The sequence below is a fragment of the Engystomops pustulosus genome, chromosome 1 (assembly GCF_040894005.1).
Source record: "Engystomops pustulosus chromosome 1, aEngPut4.maternal, whole genome shotgun sequence".
Lineage (NCBI taxonomy): Eukaryota > Metazoa > Chordata > Amphibia > Anura > Leptodactylidae > Engystomops > Engystomops pustulosus.
In genome coordinates this window covers 19,999,616-20,019,235 of record NC_092411.1, presented here as the reverse complement: position 1 = coordinate 20,019,235, position 19,620 = coordinate 19,999,616, and the positions used below count along the sequence as shown (strand labels likewise).

Genomic DNA, 19,620 nt, shown 5'->3' with positions numbered 1-19,620 from the left:
TGGGGCCTGTGTTTCTAGTGCATTAATGGGGCCTGTGCTTTTAGTGTATTTGAGTTTTAAGGGCTTATCCACAACGTAGATATTGCTGACCTAACCCTAGCATAGGGATCAGTATCAGATTAGTGGGGACCTGAGGACTGACACCGATCTGACCGAAACATCGATGATGAAACAGACAACTGAAAAATTGGCCTATGTTTTTATAACAAGATTCACATATTCCGCCTGTAAGTGATGGTTTGGTTTTTAGAGGGTCTTTTTATCCTCATATTCCCTAGACCTAGGAAGCTTGTGCAAATTCAAAAAAAAAATGCATTAAAAACTTATTATAGATTGATTATCAAATTTCTTGTACTTTGGAAAAATTTTATTTACATTGTTGCACTGCTAAGCGAAGAAACCCCTCAGGTAGGATATGAACTGTTTTTTTTTAGAATCTCCTCCAAAGTCATGTGTCAGGGAACAGAGAAGAGTCATATTTTACCTGAGATGAGTCAAGTTCAGAGATTGGGAGGGAGCTTTGTTTTAAACACCGCTATCTTGGCCACTTTTGCACCTAGAGTCATGCTGCTTGTGTCGTTGTAAAGATAAGAATCTCAGCTTTAAATGATGGGAATAAATGATGATATTAAGTTACGGCCGGTATCCTCAAAGTAGCAAGAAGTCGCTCAAGCAATTGAAGCAGAAGAAGATCACCTACCTCATCCTTCTCTGCAAATTACTCACACAACATTACAGACAGAGATATTTGCCTTAATTATTGACATCTGATTCATCATGGTTTAGGATGATCCCTTAAACTATTACTGCACCAGAATCGGAGGGAGTGGAGCAGTATGGACATTTTTTGCGTCAGACATATACAAGATTTTTCCTTTTTTACCTTTGTCTCACTATTATATTATATTATAAATGTAATAATTTACATTTTTTGTGCTTATTTCAAAAGTCATCTTCCCTTTAAATGTTAATAAGAAGGAGGTTTGTAGTTTAACCCTCTACTAGCCAGGTTGGTGTGTGACGTATCTCCGCTCCTCAACGGCCATTCTAAGCTGAATGTGCCTGCTCTCGTCAGATCGCAGCAGCAATGCAGCTTAAGGCTTGGCAAGTACCAGCATGGGAGACTGGCTGGGAATCCCAAGTTCCGTATCTCAGCTCCTCTATCTACAGTAATTGTCTATTCTAATTTTGAATGATTGTCTGTGTAATTTATATCCTCAGAATTTAATCATTGTAAATGTTATATTAGATGTATTTTATATATATACTGTATATTATATCCAGTATCTGCCAACATTACTGGTGTCAGTCGCTGTGTGATATAATAATAGAGGATAGAGTTGCAGTCACCAGTTTGCTTTTCCTAGAAGTCTAGAAACATTTGTGGTTTCTATATCCATTGAGAACCTAAAGACTCCGGTTGCTGAGTTCCCAAGTTTCTGGAGGGAATAAAGTAAGAGCAATCTAGGAACTTAGAGGACATCTACCACCAGGATAAAGGACTGTAAACCAAGCACATTGACATACTGGTGTGTGCACCGCTCTTCTTTTTGTATTGTATCCTTGTTTTTATGAAAAAAAGCTTTTGTGATTATGCAAATGAGCTCTTTTATATACCTTTTTAAGACATTTTTTTGTAAAAATAAGAGCATAGCTAAAAGAAGAGCGAGTACATGACACCAGTATGTAAGTGTGCTTTGTCTACAATCCTTGATTTCCTTTAAATCCACTTCAGACCACATACACTCACATACAAGGCACGTGCCACATACACTCACATACAAAGCACATGCCACATACACTTATATACAAGGCTGGTGCCGCATACACTTACATACAAGGCACGTGCCGCATACACTCACATACAAGGCCTGTACTGTATACATTCATATGCTAGCTATATACACTCATATACAAGGCATGTGCCGCATACACTCACATACAAGGCCTGTACTGCATACATTCATATGCTAGCCATATACACTCATATACAAGGCATGTGCTGCATACACTCATATACAAGGCATGTGCCGCATACACTCACATACAAAGCACATACTCATGTAAAAGGCATGCACTGCATACACTCAAATACAACGCATGCGCCACATACACTCACATACAAGGCATTTGCCGAATACACTGACATAATAGGTACACACTGCATACATAGCTCCCAACCGTCCCGATTTTGCCAGGAAAGTCCCGTTTTTCTTACCTCTGCCCCGCGTCACGGGCAGCTATGTGATTGTCACGGATTTTCCCCCCAGGTCCCGCATAGTAAATACTTTGAAAGCCTGATCTCACAGTACAGAATGGCTTCTACAGACATCGGGCAGGGAATCCTTTTCAGAGAAGTGTCAGCTTAGCGGAGAGCAGGGACCACGTCATCAGGTTCAGATCTCTATCCATATATGGTCACTGCATCTCCTAGGCTTCCCCAGAGCAGACATCGGGCAGGGAATCCTTGTCGGGTTAGCGGAGAGCAGGGACCACATGATCAGCTTCAGATCAGCATCTGTCCATGTATGGTCTCCAGGGCTTCCCCAGACACAAGCTCTATATTTAATTAAACAAAGTTTTGCCCAGGCTGAGATTCGAACCTGGGACCCTCTGCACTGTAGACAGGAGCCTTAACTAACTGAGCTATAAGCCCAGTGATACAGAGCAGGATTTCTGGTAACTAAGAAGTGTTATCTGCCACTGTTACACTGTGACACAGACTTACTGCACTGAAATATAGAGAGGGATCTTCTCAGAGGTTATTATTGTAATTATTGAGACAATTATTATTATTATAAATTTTATTATTTTTATTATTATGGAGACGATTATTAATAATAGTAAAAATAATAACAATCATCTCAATAATAATAATAATAATAATAATCTCCATAATAATAATAATAGTCGCAATAATTACAATAATCTCTGAGAAGATCCCTCTCTATATACCAAGACATTAAATCTGTGTCACACTGTAACAGTAGTCATAGTTCTTAGTTACCAAAATTCTACAACTTGATAATCACAGAGGTCATAGCTCAGTTGGTTGGGGCACTGTGACATTATTGTACATGGACACTGCAGGTTCTAGGTTCAAATCCCAAAGAGGATAATTTTTTTTTTTTTATTGAGATGATTTTTATTATTATAATATGGCGTGGCCAGGGAGTGATTGGGGGTGTGGCTTAGGGGGATCGTCACTCTTTCCCTTTCACAAATGTTGGGAGGTATGCTGCATACACTCATTAAGTCTGGGGCCTCTAAAGCACTCACCTGCCTTCATGCAGCAGGGGTTTAGGTTCTCAAACTTGTTCACCTTACTGGTGTTGGTTGTGGAGTTCCCGAGTTTCCAGAGGGAAAAGGCCAGAGTAACCTAGGACCCGAGTCCACTTTGGACCAAATACACTCACATTCTAGGCATGTACCTCATATATCGGTAGGCACCGGCCATATACACACACATACTAGACACACAGAATATAATCCAGATATCAGGATTTACTGTAATAATTGTACATTTCTAGATACATAAAATCATAATACATTCATAATATACAGCAAGACATTCTAAATAATACCAGTATATCATACCGCCCATCACAACATAATACATTTATAATACACAGCAAGATAATCTATATAATACCAATATATAATACCGCCATCACAGCAGAATACATTCATAATACACAGCAAGATAATCTATATAATACTAATATATAATACCGCCATCGCAGCAGAATACATTCATAATACACAGCAGGATAATCTATATAATACTAATATATAATACCGCCACCGCAGCAGAATACATTCATGATACACAGCAAGATAATCTATATAATACTAATATATAATACCGCCACCGCAGCAGAATACATTCATGATACCAGCAGGATAATCTATAATACCAATATATAATACCGCCAGTGCAGCAGAATACATCCAGCAGAGGTATACCGTTATAGCAGTCAATAATGCCGTCCATAGTGGGAGGAGAAGGGCATATATACATAGGATGCTAGATCCCAGAGCAGCATAAAGCAGTGGTTTCCAGTTGATGACAACTCCCACTGAGCATGCTGGGAGTTGTAGTTTTGCAACTGCCTTAACATGATTCATTTTTAAATATATCTTTATTAGGTCTGATACAGAGCTCCAAATGCTCTGCACAGACATATAATCATATGATAAAATTCTTTCATCCTGCAGGTGCCACTAGGGGGAGCTCAGTAGATTGCTGCATACAGTTTATACATACAACTCTATCTACTGTAAGCTCCAGAGCTCCCCTTAGTGGTGGCTGCAGGAAACAAGAACTATTCAAAGAATTTTACAGAGATATATTAATAAATGAATCAGCACAGAATATTGGACTGATAAAAGGTGAAGATTAACTTCAAGGGGTTTACCTGCTTTGGAAAACACCTTCTCTTATGACCTTATTGCCGAAAATTAGAGGAGTCAACTTGATCAGCAGGGGGAGCAGCAATATAGAAGTCGTAGCAGGGTGCCACTCATATAATTGGGCAGTAACCCCACTATTATTGTTGGATTGTGACAATTTAGCAGCTGGATCCATAGCAGCCTATACAAGCCAGTACTATCCTATGTACACAACCCTATAAAATACTTTGCCTAGAAGGTTTCACATCTGCATGTGACAGGTGTACCAGGGGACAAGAAAAGTGAGGGTCTTCCATCATTGTTCACCAGTAACAGAATTTGTTATTGACTAATGAACTCCATCTAGTAGTTATTAAGCGGTTACAAAATTATAGATCCCGAAACAGCACTTCCTGTGGTTGGGAGTGGTATTGCAAGTATATATGCTCAGTGATAAAAAAAAAGGTATATGACAGACTGAAAGTGACTTATAGAATAGTGGAATTTAAACCAGATTCACCGTTACAACTGGGGGTTTGGGTTTTATATCGAAACCAAACAATTACATTCATATAATTTCCTCAGATGTCTCCAACATATTTGTTCATATGAAGTTAAATCCTGCTGGGTGTAAAGTCACATTCAAGGCAATTTCAGAAGCCCCAGCGAACACTGGTCTGGCACATCCTCCTTATGAGTAGGAGGGGAATGCAGGACTCACAGGCTTTCTCTATGAGTGGGAGGGGACTTCAGGAGACTCACAGGATTTCTCTATGAGTGGGAGGGAATAGCAGGACTCACAGGCTTTCTCTATGAGTGAGTGGAGGAGGTAGGACTCGCATGCTTTCTCTATGAGTAGGTGGGGGAGCAGGACTTTCAAGCTTTCTCTATGAGCGGGAGGAGGAAGCAGGACTCACATGCTTTCTCTATGAGTGGGAGGAGATAGCAGGACTCACAGGCTTTCTCTATGAGTAAGTGGACGAGCATGGCTCACAGGCTTTCTATATGAGTAGGTGGAGGAAGAAGGACTCAATCTTTCTCTATGAATGGGTGGAGTAAGCAGGACTCACAGGCTTTCTCTATGAGTGGGAGGGGATGGCAGGACTCACAGGATTTCTCTATGAGTGAGTGGAGGAGGCATGACTCACAGGCTTTCTCTATGAGTAAGTGGATGAGCAGGACTCACTCGCTTTCTCTGTGAGTGGGCAGAAGAAGAAGGACACACAGGCTTTCTCTATGAGTGTGTAATGGGAGCAAGACTCACAGACTCTCTCTAAAATTTGGTGGAAGGAGAATGACTCGCAGACTTTCTCTCTGACTGGGAGGAGGAAGCAGGACTCACAGGCTTTCTCTATGAGTGTGTAATGGGAGCAAGACTCACAGACTCTCTCTAAAATTTGGTGGAAGGAGAATGACTCACAGACTTTCTCTCTGACTGGGAGGAGGAAGCAGGACTCACAGGCTTTCTCTATAAGTGGGTGGAAGATGCAGTACTCACAGGCTTTTTTGAGGGAGTGAAGTAAAGAGGACTCACAGGGGCACATTTACTTACCCGGTCCGGCGATTCACTAAGGTCCTGCGCCTAGGTCCACCGGAGTTCACCAACCTATTCCTGGTGCATGTAAGCGCGTGTCAAGCGCCCCCCTTTTTTTTTTAAATACTGCAGTTTTTCCGAATCCATTGGTTTTTCCGACGGCCACGTCCCCCAATTTCTGTCGCATGCATGCCGGCGCCGATGCGCCACAATCCGATCGCGTGCGCCAAAAACCCAGGGAAATTCGGTGCAAACCGGTAATTTTCAGGAAACCCGGCAAAAAAGAGCGATTCGGACCCTTAGTAAATGTGCCCCACAATCTCTAAGAGGACGACAAAGCAGGGCTCATTTACACACCCACACATGTAATATAGTTCAATTACTTCTACAATCCCCATAGCAGCTAATATGAATCATTCAGTGAACAGAAAGTAGTGGTGTGGTGGTCAGGTGACCCATTGGTACAAACTTTTTGGATCACAATTTTTCGAGTATGATGTATGACATTGTAATATTGAGTCCACATTGTGGCCACGTGAGGTACTACACTTCCTATAGTGAGTAGTACTGCTTATACGTTTTTTGTGATCCCTTGGTGAAGCGTCACAGATTATTTTTGGGAAGTTGCTTCACAGCATTTCCGGGGGTCTTAAAGGCAGACATAGCAATGTAAATATCTTCCCAGCACAGCCCCTTTAATCCATGTCCTGGATGTTTGATGGCCACAGACATGATGCCGCTTGATGCGTTGCATTTCTCCCCGTCACCAGGTAGAAGCGCCATAGTGGCGGATATTATCTGCTCCTCCAGTGTGTTCTCTCCATTATCTGCAGGATCCGGCCCCATGTTATTACCATCGGTGGTAGGTCCTCTGCTGCCTTCTGCAGGACAAGGAGGGGTACTGCAAGTATTGAAGGCTGATTTCTCCATGCAGCTTTCTGGGGGACCCATCTCATGGTGGTCTTCTGGGATTACCTGAGCTTTTATATAATCTATTTTATGTATCGGAGTTATCTCATAGTAAGCGGGATTGAAGCTTATATGGAGGTTCTGTAGGAAAAATGATCAAAAACAATTAAATATCAGTATTATCATCAATATTCAACTACTTATCTACTACTACACAGTGCGGAAAGTCCACTCTCATCACTCCTCAGGCCACGAGAGGTTAATTTGAAGTCTCAATGTCCATTGTTGCAAAAAAAAACGTTTTATATGAACTTTATGAGAAATCTACTATGTTGTGTGTCCACAGCCTCTTTGTAAACCTTGGTGTTTCCATGGCAACAGACTACATATTGATCGTATGTAGTGTGACATTGCAAATATGCTCCTTTGTTTGTCAGTATCATAATGCAGAAGTTACATAAAAAGTGGTGAAAGATTTGTAGTCAAGACGATATGCAAAGATACTCAGGAATCACAGGCTTTCTCTATGAGTGGGTGGAGGAAGTGGGACTCACAAGCTTTCTCTATGAGTGGGCGGAGGGAGCAGGACTCACAGGCTTTCTCCATGAGCGGGTGGAGGGAGCAGGACTCACAGGCTTTCTCTATGAGTGGGTGGAGGAAGCAGGACTCACAGGCTTTCTCTATGAGTGGTGGAGGGAGCAGGACTCACAGGCTTTCTCTATGAGTGGGGGGGGGGAGCAGGACTCACAGGCTTTCTCTATGAGTGGGGGGGAGCAGGACTCACAGGCTTTCTCTATGAGTAGTGGGGGGAGCAGGACTCACAGGCTTTCTCTATGAGTGGGGGGGGGAGCAGGACTCACAGGCTTTCTCTATGAGTGGGGGGGGAGCAGGACTCACAGTTTTTTAAAATTCTACCATGTTCCATATTTTACTTGATTATATCTAGTGATATATCACAAGGATATTACATGTCTATGACCATTTTGATGACATACATGTTGGTACTTACCTGTTTTGGTTTGTTACACAATTTCTCCAGTGTCTTTTTATGATCTGGAATTTCTGGCCATAGAATTGGCTTAATTCTGCAAAAATACGAGTAAAGATGGTGAATACTGTACTCAAAAACTGTTTGAGCTTATAAATGGCATACATTGTATTAATGTTGTGACATTTTTATATCTGATTCTTTAGAAAGATCTCCACTTGCTTTGATTCAATAAAACCTGTCACCACATTATTCACAAATACAGTTAGTGACAGGCTCCTTCAGAGCCCTATTACCTAAATGACACCCTTCTCTTAGTTAAAAATTGTTTCCCTCACAAGCCCATAAAATCAACTTTTTCAGAGGGTTGTATCTTGCTCGGCTGAGTCCAGTGCCTCCTCCCCATGCCAAATTCTTCCTTTTTACCATTCAGCACTTCATGTCATGTGATCAGGGTGATGTCATCTAAGATCATTTACATACTGACATTTGTAAAAATCTACCCCATGTATATATCTGATCAAATTAAATCACATAATTTCTCCTTGGACTTCTACTACTCCTCTTGCCTCCATGTTGGCTGATGTGATTTCATGCCATCAGATACATACACGGGGTACAGTTTACAAATGTTAGTGGGTAAAAAACCTTAGATGACGTCACCCTGGTCACATGACATGCAGTGCTGAATGTTGAGAAGCTGCTGGGCTCGGCTGAGCAGGACAAGCCTCCTATAAATCCTGATAAATCTGACTGTATGCTAGGTAAGATAACAAAGATGATTTTAAGGGAATGCAAGAGAAACATTTTTCAGCTAAAATAACAGCGGCATTTAGTCAATTGGGCTCTATGGGAACCTGTCACTAGCTCCATTGGTGAAAAATGTGGTGACAAATTCCCTGAAAAGTGCCATGGATACAAATCTGGTCGACATGTGAAGTAAATCTGCAAGAGCGAGCAAGAGATTGAATATGTGGTGCAAAAGAGAGTTCAGAGTCCAGCACAACCCCAAGACAGCGAGCATGCTGCCTCAGTGCTACAGTGATCCCACAGAACGAGATGGAGAGGTCAGGGTTGGGTTGGTTAGTAGATGGTGGAAAGACAAGAAGTTCAGTCTTAGAAAGATTAAGTTTCAAGAAGAGAGAGGACATGATGTTAGAGACAGCAGAGAGACAGTCACTAGTGTTCTGGGGTAAGGCCGGGGTGATGTTACATGCAGAAGTATACAGCTGGGGGTCATCAGCATAAAGATGATACTGGAAACCAAATCTGCTGATGGTCTGTCCACTGGGGGCAGTATAGAGGGAGAAGAGTACCTAGGACTGACCCCTGAGGACCCCGACACTGTGAGGAGAGGACCTAGGACTGAGCCCTGTAGACCCCGACACAGAGGAGAGGACCTAGGACTGAGCCCTGAGGAACCCCGACACTGAGAGGAAGAGGAGAAGAGAAAGATCCAGAAAAGGAGACACTGAAAGTGCGGTCAGAGAGATAGGAAGAAAACCAAGAGAGTGCAGAGTCCTTCAGGCCAATGGAGCGAAGCCCCTGAGGAGGACCTGGGGGTCCACAGTATCTAACGCTGCCGATAGATCCAGAAGATGAGGAGAGAATAGTCACCTTTGGATTTTGCAGAGAGGAGATCATTGGAGACTTTAGAAAGAGCAGTTTCAGTGGAGAACATGGAGAGGAAACCAGATTGCAGGGGGTCAAGGAGGGAGTTAGCTGAGAGATAGCGGGTTATAGGGAATAGACCAGGCGCTGCAGGAGTTTGGACATAAAAGGGAGATTAGAGACTTGTTGGTAGTTAGCAGCACTGGATGGGTCCAGGAAATGTTTCTTTAGTAATGGGGTAACAACAGCCACATGCTTGAAAGAAGAGAGGACGAGAGAGAGGTTGAAGATTTTAGTGAGATGAGAAGAGACTGCTGGAGAGAGAGACTGTACCAGATGTGAGGGGATGGGGTCACTGATGCAGGTAGTGGGGCGAGCAGAGGAAAGGAGCCTGGACACTTCTTCCTCTGTGACTGGCTCAAAGGAAGAGACCGAACAAGATAAGGCACTGGAGGGAAGGGGGGGGGGGGGGGGGGGAGCGGGTTGAGAAGTTATTTCATGGTGAATACAATCAATTTTATCTTTAAAGTAGGAGGCCAGATCTTCATCCCCAAGGTCTGTGACAGGTGGCTGCGCCTCTGGTGTTAGTAAGGAGTGAAGAGTGTCAAAGAGCCTTTTGGGATTCTTAGAAAGAGAGGATATGAGGTTAAAGAAATAGACCCGTTTAGCAAGGTGAAGGGCAGAGTTAAAGGTTCTCAGAAAAAATTTGAAGTGGAGAAAGTCTTGTGTTCGTAGGAACGTTAAAGTCTCCCATGATGAGTGTCGGGATATCACAGGATAGAATATAAAGAAGCCACAAAGCAAAGTGGTCAAGGAACTGGAGGGGTGAGCCGGGAGGATGAGGGAGATCTCTCTGCACGTGGATTTATTACTGTGTAAGAGCTCCCACCTCCTGGAGTCATGTGACTTTGGTGACCTGTAGATAAAAATATTCTGTACATTTTTTAAAAATTAAAATACTTTTATTTACTTACCTGCTTTTCCAAAATACGGCAATTATTATCACAAAAACAAGAAGGAATAAAGTGAGGGATATGCTTAATGCGACCGGCAGAGTATACGCTACATACCCTAAGGAGAAACAGAGATATCAAGACAGTAAATAACACATGTTATATTTATGTGTAATATGTAAAGGGTAGGTCCATCACTACACTTTTAAGATTCAGATACACTTCCTTGTCTAGGTGTAGAGGATGCCTCCTGTCTATGGTGATGGTAAAACTACCTCTCCTCTAGGCGTAGAGGATGCCCCCTGTCTATGGTGATGGTAGAGCCGCCTCTCCTCTAGGTGTAGAGGATGCCCCCTGTCTATGGTGATGGTAGAGCCGCCTCTCCTCTAGGTGTAGAGGATGCCCCCTGTCTATGGTGATGGTAGAATCGCCTCTCCTCTAGGTGTAGAGGATGCCCCCTGTCTACGGTGATGGTAGAGCCGCCTATCCTCTAGCTGTAGAGGATATCCCCTGTCTATGGTGATGGTAGAGCCGCCTCTCCTCTAGCTGTAGAGGATGCCCCCTGTCTATGGTGATGGTAGATCCTCCTCTCCTCTAGGTGTAGAGGATGCCCCCTGTCTATGGTGATGGTAGAACCACCTCTCCTCTAGGTGCAGAGGATGCCCCCTGTCTATGGTGATGGTAGAATTGCCTCTCCTCTAGGCGTAGAGGATGCCCCTGTCTATGGTGATGGTAGATCCTCCTCTCCTCTAGGTGTAGAGGATGCCCCCTGTCTATGGTGATGGTAGAACCCCCTCTCCTCTAGATGTAGAGGATGCCCCCTGTCTATGGTGATGGTAGAACCTTCTCTCTGCTAGGTGTAGAGGATGTCCCCTGTCTATGGTGATGGTAGAACCTCCTCTCCTCTAGGTGTAGAGGATGCCTCCTGTCTATGGTGATGGTAGAGCCGCCTCTCCACTAGGTGTAGAGGATGCCCCCTGTCTATGGTGATGGTAGAATCGCCTCTCCTCTAGGTGTAGAGGATGCCCCCTGTCTACGGTGATGGTAGAGCCGCCTCTCCTCTAGCTGTAGAGGATATCCCCTGTCTATGGTGATGGTAGAGCCGCCTCTCCTCTAGCTGAAGAGGATGCCCCCTGTCTATGGTGATGGTAGATCCTCCTCTCCTCTAGGTGTAGAGGATGCCCCCTGTCTATGGTGATGGTAGAACCACCTCTCCTCTAGGTGCAGAGGATGCCCCCTGTCTATGGTGATGGTAGAATTGCCTCTCCTCTAGGCGTAGAGGATGCCCCTGTCTATGGTGATGGTAGATCCTCCTCTCCTCTAGGTGTAGAGGATGCCCCCTGTCTATGGTGATGGTAGAACCCCCTCTCCTCTAGATGTAGAGGATGCCCCCTGTCTATGGTGATGGTAGAACCTTCTCTCTGCTAGGTGTAGAGGATGTCCCCTGTCTATGGTGATGGTAGAACCTCCTCTCCTCTAGGTGTAGAGGATGCCTCCTGTCTATGGTGATGGTAGAACCTCCTCTCCTCTAGGTGTAGAGGATGCCCCCTGTCTATGGTGATGGTAGAATTGCCTCTCCTCTAGGCGTAGAGGATGCCCCTGTCTATGGTGATGGTAGAACCTCCTTTCCTCTAGGTGTAGAGGATGCCCCCTGTCTATGGTGATGGTAGAACCTCCTCTCCTCTAGGTGTAGAGGATGCCTCCTGTCTATGGTGATGGTAAAACTACCTCTCCTCTAGGCGTAGAGGATGCCCCCTGTCTATGGTGATGGTAGAGCCGCCTCTCCTCTAGGTGTAGAGGATGCCCCCTGTCTATGGTGATAGTAGAATCGCCTCTCCTCTAGGTGTAGAGGATGCCCCCTGTCTACGGTGATGGTAGAGCCGCCTCTCCTCTAGGTGTAGAGGATGCCCCCTGTCTATGGTGATGGTAGAATCGCCTCTCCTCTAGGTGTAGAGGATGCCCCCTGTCTACGGTGATGGTAGAGCCGCCTCTCCTCTAGCTGTAGAGGATGTCCCCTGTCTATGGTGATGGTAGAGCCGCCTCTCCTCTAGCTGTAGAGGATGCCCCCTGTCTATGGTGATGGTAGATCCTCCTCTCCTCTAGGTGTAGAGGATGCCCCCTGTCTATGGTGATGGTAGAACCACCTCTCCTCTAGGTGCAGAGGATGCCCCCTGTCTATGGTGATGGAAGAATTGCCTCTCCTCTAGGCGTAGAGGATGCCCCTGTCTATGGTGATGGTAGATCCTCCTCTCCTCTAGGTGTAGAGGATGCCCCCTGTCTATGGTGATGGTAGAACCCCCTCTCCTCTAGATGTAGAGGATGCCCCCTGTCTATGGTGATGGTAGAACCTTCTCTCTGCTAGGTGTAGAGGATGTCCCCTGTCTATGGTGATGGTAGAACCTCCTCTCCTCTAGGTGTAGAGGATGCCTCCTGTCTATGGTGATGGTAGAGCCGCCTCTCCTCTAGGTGTAGAGGATGCCCCCTGTCTATGGTGATGGTAGAATCGCCTCTCCTCTAGGTGTAGAGGATGCCCCCTGTCTACGGTGATGGTAGAGCCGCCTCTCCTCTAGCTGTAGAGGATATCCCCTGTCTATGGTGATGGTAGAGCCGCCTCTCCTCTAGCTGAAGAGGATGCCCCCTGTCTATGGTGATGGTAGATCCTCCTCTCCTCTAGGTGTAGAGGATGCCCCCTGTCTATGGTGATGGTAGAACCACCTCTCCTCTAGGTGCAGAGGATGCCCCCTGTCTATGGTGATGGTAGAATTGCCTCTCCTCTAGGCGTAGAGGATGCCCCTGTCTATGGTGATGGTAGATCCTCCTCTCCTCTAGGTGTAGAGGATGCCCCCTGTCTATGGTGATGGTAGAACCCCCTCTCCTCTAGATGTAGAGGATGCCCCCTGTCTATGGTGATGGTAGAACCTTCTCTCTGCTAGGTGTAGAGGATGTCCCCTGTCTATGGTGATGGTAGAACCTCCTCTCCTCTAGGTGTAGAGGATGCCTCCTGTCTATGGTGATGGTAGAACCTCCTCTCCTCCAGGTGTAGAGGATGCCCCTGTCTATGGTGATGGTAGAACCACCTCTCCTCTAGGTGTAGAGGATGTCCCCTTTCTATGGTGATGGTAGAATTGCCTCTCCTCTAGGCGTAGAGGATGCCCCTGTCTATGGTGATGGTAGAACCTCCTTTCCTCTAGGTGTAGAGGATGCCCCCTGTCTATGGTGATGGTAGAATCTCCTCTCCTCTAGGTGTAGAGGATGCTCCCTGTCTATGGTGATGGTAGAACCTCCTTTCCTCTAGGTGTAGAGGATGCCCCCTGTCTATGGTGATGGTAGAATCTCCTCTCCTCTAGGTGTAGAGGATGCCCCCTGTCTACGGTGATGGTAGAATCTCCTCTCCTCTAGGTGTAGAGGATGCCCCCTTTCTATGGTGATGGTAGAACCTCCTCTCCTCTAGGTGTAGAGGATGCCCCCTGTCTATGGTGATGGTAGAGCCTCCTCTCCTCTAGGTGTAGAGGATGCCCCTGTCTATGGTGATGGTAGAACCTTCTCTCCTCTAGGTGTAGAGGATGTCCCTTGTCTATGGTGATGGTAGAACTTCCCCTTCTCTAGGTGTAGAGGATGCCCCTGTCTATGGGGATGGTAGAACCTCCTCTCCTCTAGGTGTAGAGGATGTCCCCTGTCTATGGTGATGGTAGAACCTCCTCTCCTCTAGGTGTAAAGCATGCCCCCTGTCTATGGTGATGGTAGAACCGCCTCTCCTCTAGGTGTAGAGGATGCCCCCTGTCTATGGTGATGGTAAAACCTCCTCTCCTCTAGGTGTAGAGGATGCCCCTGTCTATGGGGATGGTAGAACCTCCTCTCCTCTAGGTGTAGAGGATGTCCCCTGTCTATGGTGATGGTAGAACCTCCTCTCCTCTAGGTGTAAAGCATGCCCCCTGTCTATGGTGATGGTAGAACCGCCTCTCCTCTAGGTGTAGAGGATGCCCCCTGTCTATGGTGATGGTAGAACTTCCTCTCCTCTAGGTGTAGAGGATGCCCCCTGTCTATGTTGATGGTAGAACCTTCTCTCCTCTAGGTGTAGAGGATGTCCCCTGTCTATGTTGATGGTAGAACCTCCTCTCCTCTAGGTATAGAGGATGCCCCCTGTCTATGGTGATGGCAGAACCTTCTCTCCTCTAGGTGTAGAGGATGTCCCCTGTCTATGGTGATGGTAGAACCTCCTCTCCTCTAGGTATAGAGGATGCCCCCTGTCTATGGTGATGGTAGAACCTCCTCTCCTCTAGGTGCAGAGGATGCCCCCTGTTTATGGTAATGGTAGAACCTCCTCTCTTCTAGGTGCAGAGGATGTCCCCTGTCTATGGTGATGGTAGAACCTTCTCTCCTCTAGGTGTAGAGGATGTCCCCTGTCTATGTTGATGGTAGAACCACCTCTCCTCTAGGTGTAGAGGATACCCCCTGTCTATGGTGATGGTAGAGCTGCCTCTCCTCTAGGTGTAGAGGATGCCCCCTGTCTATGGTGATGGTAGAATCTCCTCTCCTCTAGGTGTAGAGGATGCCCCCTGTCTATGGTGATGGTAGAACCCCCTCTCCTCTAGGTGTAAAGGATGCCCCTGTATATGGTGATGGTAGAATCTCCTCTCCTCTAGGTGTAGAGGATGCCCCCTGTCTATGGTGATGGTAGAACCAACTGTCCTCTAGGTGTAGAGGGTGCCCCCTGTCTATGGTGATGGTAGAACCTCCTCTCCTCGAGGTGTAGAGGATGTCCCCTGTCTATGGTGATGGTAGAACCTCCTCTCCTCTAGGTGTAGAGGATGCCCCCTGTCTATGGTGATGGTAGAACCTCCTCTCCTTTAGGTGTAGAGGATGTCCCCTGTCTATGGTGATGGTAGAACCTCCTCTCCTCTAGGTGTAGAGGATGTCTATGGTGATGGTAGAGCCGCCTCTCCTCTAGGTGTAGAGGATGCTCCCTGTCTATGGTGATGGTAGAACCTCCTCTCCTCTAGGTGTAGAGGATGCCCCCTGTCTATGGTGATGGTAGAACCGCCTCTCCTCTAGGTGTAGAGGATGCCCCCTTTCTATGGTGATGGTAGAACCTCCTCTCCTCTAGGTGTAGAGGATGCCCCCTGTCTATGGTGATGGTAGAATCCCCTCTCTTCTAGGTGTAGAGGATGTCCCCTGTCTATGGTAATAGTAGAACCTCCTCTCCTCTAGGTGTAGAGGATGCCCCCTGTCTATGGTGATGGTAGAACCTCCTCTCCTCTAGGTGTAGAGGATGCCCCTGTCTATGGTGATGGTAGAACCTCCTCTCCTCTAGGTGTAGAGGATGCCCCCTGTCTATGGTGATGGTAGATCCTCCTCTCCTCTAGGTATAGAGGATGCCCCCTGTCTATGGTGATGGTAGATCCTCCTCTCCTCTAGGTGTAGAGGATGCCCCCTGTCTATGGTGATGGTAGAACCCACTCTCCTCTAGGTGTAGAGGATGCCCCCTGTCTATGGTGATGGTAGATCCTCCTCTCCTCTAGGTGTAGAGGATGCCCCCTGTCTATGGTGATGGTAGATCCTCCTCTCCTCTAGGTGTAGAGGATGCCCCCTGTCTATGGTGATGGTAGATCCTCCTCCTTTCTAGGTGTAGAGGATGCCCCTGTCTATGGTGATGGTAGAACCTCCTCTCCTCTAGGTGTAGAGGATGCCCCCTGTCTATGGTGATGGTAGATCCTCCTCTCCTCTAGGTGTAGAGGATGCCCCCTGTCTATGGTGATGGTAGATCCTCCTCTCCTCTAGGTGTAGAGGATGCCCCCTGTCTATGGTGATGGTAGAACCCACTCTCCTCTAGGTGTAGAGGATGCCCCCTGTCTATGGTGATGGTAGATCCTCCTCTCCTCTAGGTGTAGAGAATGCCCCCTGTCTATGGTGATGGTAGAACCCCCTCTCCTCTAGGTGTAGAGGATGGCCCCTGTGTATGGTGATGGTAGAACCTCTTCTCCTTTAGGTGTAGAGGATGCCCCCTGTCTATGGTGATGGTAGATCCTCCTCTCCTCTAGGTGTAGAGGATGCCCCTGTCTATGGTGATGGTAGAACCTCCTCTCCTCTAGGTGTAGAGGATGCCCCCTGTCTATGGTGATGGTAGATCCTCCTCTCCTCTAGGTGTAGAGGATGCCCCCTGTCTATGGTGATGGTAGAACCCACTCTCCTCTAGGTGTAGAGGATGCCCCCTGTCTATGGTGATGGTAGATCCTCCTCTCCTCTAGGTGTAGAGGATGCCCCCTGTCTATGGTGATGGTAGATCCTCCTCTCCTCTAGGTGTAGAGAATGCCCCCTGTCTATGGTGATGGTAGAACCCCCTCTCCTCTAGGTGTAGAGGATGGCCCCTGTCTATGGTGATGGTAGAACCTCTTCTCCTTTAGGTGTAGAGGATGCCCCCTGTCTATGGTGATGGTAGATCCTCCTCTCCTCTAGGTGTAGAGGATGCCCCCAGTCTATGGTGATGGTAGATCCTCCTCTCCTCTAGGTGTAGAGAATGCCCCCTGTCTATGGTGATGGTAGAACCCCCTCTCCTCTAGGTGTAGAGGATGCCCCCTGTCTATGGTGATGGTAGAACCTCTTCTCCTTTAGGTGTAGAGGATGCCCCCTGTCTATGGTGATGGTAGATCCTCCTCTCCTCTAGGTGTAGAGGATGCCCCCTGTCTATGGTGATGGTAGATCCTCCTCTCCTCTAGGTGTAGAGAATGCCCCCTGTCTATGGTGATGGTAGAACCCCCTCTCCTCTAGGTGTAGAGGATGGCCCCTGTCTATGGTGATGGTAGAACCTCTTCTCCTTTAGGTGTAGAGGATGCCCCCTGTCTATGGTGATGGTAGATCCTCCTCTCCTCTAGGTGTAGAGGATGCCCCCAGTCTATGGTGATGGTAGATCCTCCTCTCCTCTAGGTGTAGAGAATGCCCCCTGTCTATGGTGATGGTAGAACCCCCTCTCCTCTAGGTGTAGAGGATGCCCCCTGTCTATGGTGATGGTAGAACCTCTTCTCCTTTAGGTGTAGAGGATGCCCCCTGTCTATGGTGATGGTAGATCCTCCTCTCCTCTAGGTGTAGAGGATGCCCCCTGTCTATGGTGATGGTAGATCCTCCTCTCCTCTAGGTGTAGAGAATGCCCCCTGTCTATGGTGATGGTAGAACCCCCTCTCCTCTAGGTGTAGAGGATGGCCCCTGTCTATGGTGATGGTAGAACCTCTTCTCCTTTAGGTGTAGAGGATGCCCCCTGTCTATGGTGATGGTAGAACCTCCTCTCCTCTAGGTGTAGAGGATGCCCCCTGTCTATGGTGATGGTAGAACCTCCTCTCCTCTAGGTGTAGAGGATGCCCCCTGTCTATGGTGATGGTAGAACCGCCTCTCCTCTAGGTGTAGAGGATGCCCCCTGTCTATGGTGATGGTAGAACCTCCTCTCCTCTAGGTGTAGAGGATGCCCCTTGTCTATGGTGATGGTAGAACCGCCTCTCCTCTAGGTGTAGAGGATGCCCCCTGTCTATGGTGATGGTAGAACCTCCTCTCCTCTAGGTGTAGAGGATGCCCCTTGTCTATGGTGATGGTAGAACCGCCTCTCCTCTAGGTGTAGAGGATGCCCCCTGTCTATGGTGATGGTAGAACCTCCTATCCTCTAGGTGTAAAGGATATTGTTTTGTCCTGGTCACAGGCCTAGGTAAGATAAAAAAAATCTAGTGGGAATATTACAACAAGGAACTTTTAAGCCATTTTCTACCCTACACTTTCTGTGATTGGAGATCTGACATCACTGAGATTATTTACCCTCATCCGCCTCCTCTTCCTCGGTTTGGAATGTGGTCACTGCGCTCCATGGACTCCAGGTTCCATCATAATATCCTCCTACAGGCAGTGATCGAGCTCGAGCCTCATACCGTGTAGAATATTCTAGATTTCTCTTTGATACATACAGGTTGTCTTTTATATTCTTAAAACACTAGAAGATAAGAAGACGACGATATGATGGAGATACTTCTACTTGTAGTAAGAAGACTTTCCTTCCTTTCCATTTTCTCTTTCAAATTTCAGATTTGTCCAGTAATGATCATTCTCCATAAAGGGGGAAACCAGGAAGAAATGGGCTACAGAAAGATGGACGGTCAACCTTCACTGATATCACTGGTAACAAACCCTGCACCTGCCGCAAATCTGCACATGTGTGAATACAGGCTTTGGGTTGTGCAGCCTGTGACATGTTGGATTAGCTACACCAGGTCATACAGTAAGTACCCTCCGATATGTGCATCTGTTAGCAGGGTCCTCCACTTACCATCTTGTGGTCTCCAGACGTATAGGTTTCATCTTTACAATCCTGTAACATAAGAAATATGAATTCACAGAAAGAAATGACTGAAGTATATCATTGTCCAACATTCATGACTGTGTATTACCCCTGTACTGTGACATCACTGTGTGTATTATCCCTGTACTGTGACATCACTGTGTGTATTATCTCTGTACTGTGACATCACTGTGTGTATTATCTCTGTACTGTGACATCACTGTGTGTATTATCCCTGTACTGTGACATCACTGTGTGTATTATCCCTGTACTGTGACATCACTGTGTGTATTATCCCTGTACTGTGACATCGCTGTGTGTATTATCTCTGTACTGTGACATCACTGTGTGTATTATCTCTATACTGTGACATCGCTGTGTGTATTATCCCTGTACTGTGACATCACTGTGTGTATTATCCCTGTACTGTGACATCCCTGTGTGTATTATCCCTGTACTGTGACATCACTGTGTGTATTATCTCTATACTGTGACATCACTGCGTGTATTATCCCTGTACTGTGACATCACTGTGTGTATTATCCCCTGTACTGTGACATCACTGTGTGTATTATCTCTGTACTGTGACATCACTGTGTGTATTATCTCTGTACTGTGACATCGCTGTGTGTATTATCCCTGTACTGTGACATCACTGTGTGTATTATCCCTGTACTGTGACATCACTGTGTGTATTATCTCTATACTGTGACATCACTGCGTGTATTATCCCTGTACTGTGACATCACTGTGTGTATTATCCCTGTACTGTGACATTACTGTGTGTATTATCCCTGTACTGTGACATCACTGTGCGTATTATCCCTGTACTGTGACATCACTGTGTGTATTATTTCTGTACTGTGACATCACTGTGTGTATTACCCCTGTACTGTGACATCGCTGTGTGTATTATCCCTGT

General features: G+C 46.4%; 1 protein-coding gene across 2 annotated transcripts in view; it reads right to left on the bottom strand.

The window, feature by feature from the left end:
* Positions 1-5,602: 5,602 nt before the first annotated feature.
* The window catches only part of IL7R (interleukin 7 receptor), a 54,231-nt gene continuing 40,213 nt past the window's right edge, over positions 5,603-19,620 (bottom strand). For both annotated transcript variants that reach the window (XM_072134931.1, XM_072134923.1), the window contains 5 exons: positions 18,687-18,728; positions 18,182-18,353; positions 10,409-10,505; positions 7,845-7,920; positions 5,603-6,976 (listed from right to left, as the gene is read on the bottom strand). In XM_072134931.1, coding sequence (XP_071991032.1) covers positions 6,530-6,976; positions 7,845-7,920; positions 10,409-10,505; positions 18,182-18,353; positions 18,687-18,728 — 834 coding nt within the window. In that variant the 3' untranslated portion in view covers positions 5,603-6,529. The remainder of the gene's footprint in view (positions 6,977-7,844; positions 7,921-10,408; positions 10,506-18,181; positions 18,354-18,686; positions 18,729-19,620) is intronic.